Source organism: Hipposideros armiger, unplaced genomic scaffold, assembly GCF_001890085.2.
Source record: "Hipposideros armiger isolate ML-2016 unplaced genomic scaffold, ASM189008v1 scaffold_400, whole genome shotgun sequence".
In the NCBI taxonomy this organism is placed as follows: Eukaryota; Metazoa; Chordata; class Mammalia; order Chiroptera; family Hipposideridae; genus Hipposideros; species Hipposideros armiger.
In genome coordinates, this window is record NW_017731750.1 from 1,348,250 (window position 1) to 1,358,412 (window position 10,163).

Consider the following 10,163-nt stretch of genomic DNA (forward strand, 5'->3'; position numbering starts at 1 on the left):
TGGGCATCAAAGAAGCCGGTGACCTGGCCAGTGGCTGCCTTCCAGCCCTCGATGCGCGCTCTGATGAGGCCCTCTCTTTTTTGATTGCGTACCACCTTCACCAGCCCCGGGTAGCGTTTGTGAACGTACTCTTCCAAGGGGGCCTTCAGCTCCTCTACAAATGACAAAACACAAGAAGGTCTGTAAACATATCATTCAAAGTTGTGTCCAACCCATTATGATGCAGACAGATTTTCAGGAAATTCAGAGATTGCAGAAAAGTACACGTGTTTGTAGTTTTAATGGAAAAGACAATTCAGTCAGTGTGAGTCAGAAGACATGTCTGATGTTCCAGCACAGGACAGCAATGTCCTTCCAGTGTCAAAGGTACACAGCTGGATAGAACAGACGCGTGGCTTTCAGGCCCCACTGCTACAGGCTGGCAGAGGTCCCCTGAGATTTCCTTTCTTTGTGGCCTGCCCTCCCTCCCTGGCCAGCATTCCCGTCCTCCAACTGTCTCCTGGTCCTGTTTATCAATAGCTATCTGGGCATTTCCACCCGCACACACACTGGTTCTTGCAGTGCATGTCCTGAGTGGTCCGGTTGCATAGTCACGCACCAGATGCAACGTTAACAGGGTAGGTGTTTTGGTCTTAGGCTGTAAAAGAAATCTTTGCTCAGTTGTGGGCATGCTACCATGGTGGCAGAAGTGATGCTAGCAGAGATCGCATAACAAGCGGGGGGTGTAAAGGGCTTTATTTATATGATCTGATTTAATCCTTACAGTGACCCTAGGAGGTGTGCTATATTTATTCCATTAATTACCTAGATGAATTCCACTTTGCAAATTAAGAAACAGCGTCAGGGATACTAACCTGTCCCAAGATCTCACACACCTAGTAATGGAAGAGCTAAGACACAGGCCAAACGTGTCTAACGCCACATACATAAAGGTTGATACCTTTATGGACATAAGAATCACCAGATGCAGGAAGCCAGGAGGGCTGATAGAGAGGGATTCTTAGATGTTTCCTTGGAGAGGCTCATGCTGTAGCCACTCAGGGGGTCCAGGAGATTCAGATGCAAGTGGTCCACAAACAATGCTTTAGGAGACACTGTTGCCAGAAAAGCTATATGTACACTGTGCAGACCTCTCACTTCTTAGTTATACAGGGTGATTTTTGTCAAAGCAAAGCCATACATTGGCAGCATATATAGAGGTTGACCTCACTAGGTCATGACCGTTGTTCCTTGGAATGAGGCTGCCCTGTGACCAAGAAGAGATATGGAGGATGGGTCTTTAGATGGATTGAGGTGAGAGAATCCCCAAGGGTACAGAGACATGAAATAGTTCCTGTCAGCCAAAGGTGTGGATGGTGGGGGAACTGGAGTGTTATGGGCTGCACAGTGTAACCCCAAATTCATTTGTTGAAGCCCAAACCCCCAGTACCTCCAAATGTGACCCTTTTGGAGATAGGGTCTTTAGAGAGGTGATGAAGCTCATGAGGAGGTTAGGGTGTGCCCTGACCTAATCTGACTGGTGTCCTTATAAGAAGAGATTTTGGACACACATAGCCACCAGGGGCACGCCACGGAGGAGACCACGTGAGGACACAGTGGGAAGGCAGCTATCTGCAAGCCACGGAGAGAGGCTTTAGGAGAAGCCCTGCTGACATCTTGACCTTGGTTGTACTTCAGCCTCCAGAAATGTGAGAAAATAAATTTCTGTTGAGCCACTCAATCTGTGGTACTTTTTAATGGAAGTCTTAGCAAACTAATACAGGGCAGTATTCATTTGGAAAGAAGAAAAAAATAATGGAACCTGGGTAGTGTGGGGCAGAAACTTCTAACGAGGCATAGATGTGGTTGGGAGCTCAGGCTGCCTTGGATTCAAAACCTAGGCTTACCATTTACTACCTGGGTGACCTTGGGAAATTCAGCCAATCAATTTGTGCCTCCATTTCCTCCTCTACAGAAGTGGGGTGATAATAGTATGGACCTCGTAAGGTTGTGGTGAGTGTTAAACAAGTTAACATATGTATATGTCTATATACATAGACACCTGGAATTATCCCTGGTATCATGTAAATGCTCAACATTGAGTAGCCGGTCGTAGTAATTCTTTTCCTTCTTTCCCTCCATATCAGTTTAGGGCACTGAACAGAGATTTCAGAGCAGCCCAGGGAACCTGAGGAAGCTGTGCCCAAGATGGAAAACCAGGCCTATATGCTAGACTACAGTTGTCAAACTGGATGGCACTCGGCATTTCTGGGGGTGTTGAAACAGATTGCCAGCCTGTCCCTCACATTTCATTTTCAGAAGGTCTAGACTGGGCCCTAGTATTTGTGTGTCTCACAAGACCCAGAGGCGCCCATGTTCTGTTATGGGAAACTACAATTTGAGAACTGCTGANATCTTGAACATAGTTCATGAGATATGGGGTAGAATCAAAAAGTGTGAGCCTTCCTATCAATTCAGTATTGCTGTTTGATGAGCTGCCCTCAAAAACTTTAGCTAAAGAAGCAAAACGCAGTGTCCTCCCTCAGCAAGAAGACAGTGATGGTAGGACACCCCAGATTCCTAAAGCAGCCACTTACACATGGCTTCTCCCTGACCAGCAGTCTCTCCTAGCCTCCCTCCCTTGGCTCCTCTGTCCTCTGGGATCTGGGGGCTCATGGCCACCAGAGCGTGTTTGCCACAGACCTGATGGGGAGAGAAGGGTCTCCGGCGTCCCACCAGTCCTTAGGCGGGCTGATGTACATGCACCACAGCTCCCAGCTGTACCCGTGGGCCGAGTTCTCATACCGCTGCACCTCGAAGGTGTCCTGTTTGATGTTGTCAATGGATGGGAGGATCACTCGCTTCCGGTTCTCCTGGATTCGGGAGAGAACAGGCTCAGCCCTGAAACACAGAGAAGTAGACATGTAGAAATAAAATCTCTCTCCTGAGGGAGCCCACTGCTCAACTGGCACAGACCCCAAGACCACAGGGAATGACCAGGAGCAACGCAGCTGAAGGTTGGGCTTTGGGCAGGCTGGAACTCAGATGAGAACTCGGCTCCTGAGTGGCCTGCCTCAGGGGTGTCATGCAGCACAGGCCCTCAACCAGGTGGGATCTCCAAAGACCACATAGAATCACCATAGTCCAGGTGGGATCACCACAATCCATGTGGGATCACCACAGACCAAGTGGGATCACCAAAGCACGTAGGATCACCATAGATCATGTGGGATCACCACAGACCATGTGGGACCCCCACAGACGATGTGGGATCACCATAGCCCAGGTGGCATCACCACAGTCCACATGGGATCACCACAGAACATGCAGGATCACCATAGACCATGTGGGATCCCCATAGACCGTATGGGATCACTGCAGACCACATGGATCCCCACAGACTATGTGGGATCACCACAGATCATGTGGGATCACTACAGACTATGTGGGATCACCACAGACTATATGGAATCACCACAGACCACCTGGGTTCACCACAGACCACATGGGATCACCAGGAGCTAATTCCTGCAAGACAGGCCTGGAGCAACAATTCAGAACAAGAGAGCCTCTGCCTCAGAAAGTGCTGGGCCTGTCTTTTATGCCAACAGTGTAGGCCAAAGCAAGGCAGTTCTGACTACATGATTTGCATTACACTACAGTTTTATACGGTATTTTCCGTTTCCCCTCAGGGCACTGGCAGATGTCTCTTGTATTTTTCCTTTCCCAAAGTAGGTCACTTCTGCCCTTGATGGCTGGGTTTTAATAAGCATTTCACTAGCTTCTTTGTGTGTATGACTATTTCAGTTGTTTTAACTGATTATTTAATTGATTTCTTCAAAGGGATCTAATTGAATTGGTTAGCAATGGCAGGCAGAATGAATTAAATGCAAATGCAGGCAGAATCCTGCCTCCTGGCTCGCCTGTCCTCAGAGCAGCAGGAAACAATAGGCAGGGACCTGGCTCTGGACTTCTGAGGTGCAGCTCTGCTGGCTTAGGGAAAAGCAGATGTTCAGACACCCTGCCAGTGTGTGACTGGGCGGCAGGTGTAGGAAGGGCTCACTCCTCATATCCTGGAAGGAGAAGATGGCTCTCACAAGCCAGGCCATTCATCTCCTGCTTAGCATAGAGCACAGGCTTTGGAAGGGTCAAGTGGAAACCCTATTCCTCTGCATTATTTGGAAGAACAATGAGAATGCTNGTTTTCCTCCATATGCTATTGCTTAAGGACAATGAGGTAAGTTTAAAACAGTAGTTAAAAACTTTGATAAGACTTATTTTAAAATGTATTGAGGATGATAACAGTAGAAATGAAGAAGCCTCTAATATTATTTTAAGGGAAACTTGAAGGATGAAGTGACTCCTTAGGTTTGAAGGCACACTAAACTTCCACAGCAATTTGGACTTAACACATCCAAGAAAGTGAACTTGATCCCTTGCCCACACCAACCACTCCTACCACATTCCTTTCCTTAATGAACGACAACAAAACCCACCCTGTCACTGGAACAAGGACCCTGGGCATCTCCTTTGACTCCTCCCTTTTCTTCAGCCTCCCTCATAACCAAACAATCCTCTCAGCCTCAGTGGTTACAAATCTGCCCCTTCATCCTTCAGTTGCTCAGAAGATAAGCCTTAAGCATGTACCCTAGCTGCTGGCTTTTCTGTCATCAGCTTGCGAGGGTTCTGTATGAAAACCAGAAATTTCAAATCAGTGTTTAAAGGATGGATTATTAAATAAATTGAGATAACCAGACTTTGAGACAAGGGTCTCTGTGTTAAAACTCTCATACCGTAATGTAAAAATACTTAATCCATTTGGAATTTATTTTGAAATTTATCTATGAGAAAACATACATGAATATTTGTGTCATGTAGGGATAATGAATGACTCTCTTGGGACATCATCAAAAGAAAACAATTGATTTGCTATATAAAAATGTAAAATTTATGTTTGTCAAAAATGCTACAAACAAATTCAAGTAAAAACCACAAGTTGAGAGAAATACCTATAAAACAAGTGTAAAAGGAGTTTAATATGTACAAAGGTTTTTTTATCAATAAAATTAAAGATTAATAATACTTCAATAGAAAAATGAATAAGGTTCACCAATACACAAATCCCTAAAAAAAAAAAAACCAAAAAAACCCCAGTCAAACACAGGAAAAAGTGTTCATCATCACAAATATTAAAAATGCAGATTTAAAAATGATATGTCATTTTTCAGTCACCGGAACAGCAAAGATGACAATGATTAATAGGATTCAATGTTGGTGAGGATACAGATAAAAAGACACATTCACACACCTTTCATGGGACAGTATCTGGTGAACAATTTATCAATTCATATGAAAAGTTGTCAAAAATGAATATGCAACTTTCAGGATGAGATGATGAATTCAACTCATGAATCTGACATCGTCCTCTAGTCAAAAGCCACTGAAATTACAGGAAAGGGATTTTAAAAATAAAATAAAACAAACCCATCATCTTCCAGGTCAGGGAAAACACAAAAAATAACCACCACAACACTGAGGAGGCTGGAAAGCAGAGTCATAGGGTAAGCACAGTGACAGATGTGCCAGATCCTTCTGCTGTCAAAACCAGAAAGTCCAACCCACACTCTCAGGGAGGGGGCGTGTGCGTGTGTGTGCGTGTGAAATATACAATGTGCAGTTTTCCATTTTAATTATTTTTAAGTGCACAGTTCAGTGACATTAAGCACAATCACACTGTTGTGCAACCATTACCACCATNCAGGTGAGGGGATGGCTTGTCATGTCCTCTGTGTTTGTGCTGAGCCCTCCAGCGTTCCTGGATGTCCTGCAGGGATAATTAGTCAGCAGGCGCCACTGAGGCTAGACAGCTGACCGTCCTCCCATGTATGTAAGAGAAGAAGGAAATCAGTGGCCAGGCAGGACTCCTGATTCTGAAGGCAGCCATCCTGCCCAAGAGGGTTTGCTCTAGGCTGTGTGCTTGTCTCTGGCACAGGCCCTCCCATACCCATAGCATAGCCTAAGGCCAAAGAGCCTCTACCCAGCAAGCCGACTGGAGCTCATGGCTACCGACCTAAGGATACTCATGTCAATGTCTCCTCACTTTGTCAATAAAATAAGATGAAAGCTGCAAGGCTGCTCTTCTGGGAACAAAGGTGAAAATGGCCCCACCCGGCCTTCTTAAGGACTATTTCCACCAATTCCTGGGCTTCCTGGCTCCACGGCTCCCTCTGTCTCACTCTACCAGCCTGGCTGACCCCCATCCCTCCTGCTCAGAGGCCGGTCACTTACCATTGTCAGAGAACAGCAGAGACCTGCCTGTTCCCACTGTCCCTCCCCAGTCCTATAGCCCAGGGCAGGCCCTCCATCTCTGATGGGGACTCTCTCTCTCTGACCTCTAATCTGCCCATCAAGGCCTGCATATTGATCTGCACACTTCCCTCGATATGCCCCAAGCATCTCTGCCTCTAGATCTGGATTCCTGTACGTCCCTCCACTGTCATTTCCTCCCATTTCCACACATCAAAATTCTGTCTCTCCTGATCTAATTCAAGTGTCACATCCTTTTGGTTTTTTATTCCACTATTCCTTCCTTCCTAAAAGGCCTCATTTATTTCCCCAACTTGTGGGAATACCACATGCACATCTCACTGATGTTGTGACATTAGCAGTCCACAGTGTGCTTTCCACCCAGCCCCTCCCCTGTGGAGCTTTGCCTCACGGGTACTAGGCTGTGGTGGTTCTGGACATGACCCTGCCTTCTTGGCCACAGCTCTGTCAAGAGCTGACAAAAGGCATAGGACCCAGACTAGAGCACTATTACACTTCCCTATGATTCCCCTAGAGCAGGGGTTGGCAAACTGCAGCTCGCAAGCCACATGCGGCTCTTTGGGTATGTTCCGTCTGAAAAGTTTGCCGACCCCTGCCCTAGAGAGATGGTCCTGTCCCTCTCTAATGGCTGAAGCTGTAATTACAACATCTACTTTGGGCCATCTCCACAGCCATATTTCCCTCAAGATGGCCTGGAGAACTGGAGGTGGCTGGTCTTCACAAGCTGACAGTGGAAGGAGGGGCTCAGAGACAGCAGAGACCCAGGACAGAGGACCCCTGGCAGTGTTTGAGTGCCTGGGTCTGACTTTCCCTTGGTGTCCTTATACTGTTGACTTCTAGTCTAATGGGCACCCAAAGTCTATCACAGAGCAAAACTTTCAACACACTTTTGGATTACTTCTAATACAATTGGAATACAACCCGTTCCTCTTGGCATCATGGTCTCCAATGACAAAATGAACATTTTTCCTCCACTAGAGTCTAGGCCGGAAGATTAAAAATTAATCAGATTTTTTTTTTAGAGGGGATGTCACATAAATAGAATAAATGACTCAAAAAGCTCACTTGAACATGAGCTTACCATAACTCAAGCAATTGTACTTTTAGGCATTTATCTCAGAGAAATGAAAATTTATTTTCACACAATCATCTGTGCACAAATGTCTTAGCAACTTTATTTGTAAAAATCCCAAACTGAAACACCCAAATGTCCTTCAACAGGCGAAGGGTTAAGCAAACTGGTAAACCCAAACCATGGAACACTAAGAAGAAATAAGGAGGAAAGACCCATGCGCACAGCAGCCTGGGTGAGTCTCAGGTACTTATGCTGAATGTAAGAAGCTAATGACAAAGGCTGGGTACTGTGTGTTTCAATTTATAGAACATTCTTGAGATAACAAAAGTATAGAGATGGAGAACAGATTAGGGTTGTCAGGGGTCAGGGGTGGGGTTGGGGCTGATTGTGGTTATGAAAGGACAGCAAGGGGCGCTCTGTGGTGGAGGTGACAGGAACCTACACATTTGATAAAACTGTATAGAACTACTACCTACACACACACAAACATGCACACGCGCGTTCATGTTAAACTAGTGAGGTGGGAATCAGCTCCACAGATTGGCCAAAATCAATTTCCTGGTTGTGATAATGTGCTAGAGTTTTAGAAGGTGTAACTGTTGGAGGAAACTGACTAAAGAGTACATGAGACCTCCTGTAAACTGTGCAACTTCTTGTGAATTTATAATTAATCAAACCTTGTTAAAATCAAAATAACAAAAAATTTTTTTTATTGTTGCTAGTTTTTTTAAAGGCAGTTAGCATACAAAGCTTTAGCTGGGTCTCTCACATTATCTCTGTGTAAAGATATACACTCTCCTTCTTACCTTCTCCCTTCTGTGGCCTAAAAATACACAAGAAGAAATATAAATGCAAAACCCAGTGTGATTACAGACCCAAAGAGCAAATGCTGTCACATTACAGTGATCTGGTTGGGGACAAAAACAAGTATTATTTCTGATTAGGAATGCTCTTTACAGGCAGGGGAAGACAGGTGGTGTTCAAATAAGGAAGCCTGGCCCTGCATGGAAATGTGCGATAACGAGGTGTCTCTTGGCTACTCCACTTGGAGCCTCAACGACACAGGAAAATGTTATCTTCCAGAAACATATGACTCCTCCTATCTCTTCAATTATAAACCAAGGAGAAAAGCAAACAATGCCAGTGTGCTTCCTCCACAATCCCTTTTGGAAGTCCAGAGGGTATTATCCTTCCACTGAAAAACTTTCCTAACTCAAGCCATCCTGCTTTCAACCTTCAGACACACCAACCACAAGAGGCGCTTGAACAGGTGAGCCTGCTCCACAGGGAAACACTAGTGACCAGGTGTAAGTTGTCCAGGTCACGAAGAGACGCAAGTGATCATGATTGGAGATAGGCATTTTTTGAGTTCTAAACCAAAATAACTATAGAGTAGAAGCCAAAATATGTACAGTAATGCCGAATGCAAGACCTCCCAGGATGGTGTCCAAGAAGTAGAAAAAAAATTAACTTTGCTCTTGTGCAGTTTAACTTGACTTGTTTAGCAATCACTATAACAGAGCAGTGTACAGGCCCTGGGGACACAGCACAGAAAGAGCCGTGGTTCTTGCCCTCAGGGATCTTACAGCTTAGAGATGGGCAAGTAGGCAAGTGTAAGACAGCATGCCAAGTGCNTACATCCCATCTCTTTTCATTTGTAGCTATTGGATTACCTGTTGACTCATCTCATCTTTCTATTTAAAAACAAGCAAGAAAATATATGCTGGGCCATTTACTGCCTCCCATACTTTTGCACAAATTATCTAGGCTGAAGCCAAATGGGATGGACTTCCCACGGCTTCTAGATGTGCTGTAGCACTCCACCCCATGCAAGTCTTCATTCACACTGCTCTCCTCGGGGAATGCCTTTTTGGTGCTGGCAGTAAGTTTGATCAGCTATGGAGTCTTATTAGATCACATGCCACCTCTTCCAAGAAGCCTTCCTTAATTTCCCCCAGTAGGAATTCTCTCTCCATCCTCTCAACTCTTAGACCATCTTCTCCACCTCATTCAAGTCACACTGACTGCATGCTGCCTTAGCTAATCTTTGATCACAGATTTTTCCTAACGAGCTAATAATAGCTGGTATTTATTGATCACTTAGTTCCAGCTAGGCACCATTCTAAACATGTCACATATGCTTGCTAATGTAAATCTCAAAACAATCCTATGAGATAGATAGTATGATCACCATTCTACAAATGAGGTGAAGTCACTTGCTCCAGGCTACCTAGCCCGCTGGTGGCAGAACCAGGTTTCTACCTAGATGGTCTGGTTTCAGCCCCAACTCCAAAACCCCGCTGCCTTCTTGAATGGACCATGCTTCCCCCAGGCTGGCCTGATGCCACACGCACTGAAGCATTCAGTTCAGCCCGTCTCTTTATGTTACTGAGCATAGGGACAGAAGACCTTGTTTAAATAATGCTTCTGAAGAGAGGAATTTGGTCCCCCAGTCTGTGAAGAATGTACAGCTGTTCTTAGTAATTTGCTCCCCTCCCAGGGGACATCCCGCCTTTTACCATGTGGCCTACAGTGTCTCTCTGCAAAAGGGTATACTCTTTCCCTCAACCCAAATCAACGTTTAGCTTGGACAGGTGATCTGCTTTGGCTAATGGGATGTGAGCAGAAGTGACAATGTCACATCAGAGCAGAAACCTCCATAGCCATTGCAAGGTTTGGCTGTGGTTCTTTTCTCTGAGCCACAAAAATGGTATATCCTTGACAGGAGTGCTCCCTGGGTCTCAGAACGCAGAGGACATATGGAGCAGAGCCACAGACAACC

The 10,163-nt window shown here is 45.4% G+C and overlaps 1 protein-coding gene across 1 annotated transcript in view; it reads right to left on the minus strand.

Annotated features, from left to right (window-relative positions):
- LOC109393959 (putative polypeptide N-acetylgalactosaminyltransferase-like protein 3) overlaps positions 1–10,163 on the minus strand; it is a 347,307-nt gene that overhangs the window by 42,403 nt on the left and 294,741 nt on the right. The window contains exon 4 of the mRNA XM_019663704.1: positions 6–154. Coding sequence (XP_019519249.1) covers positions 6–154 — 149 coding nt within the window. The remainder of the gene's footprint in view (positions 1–5; positions 155–10,163) is intronic.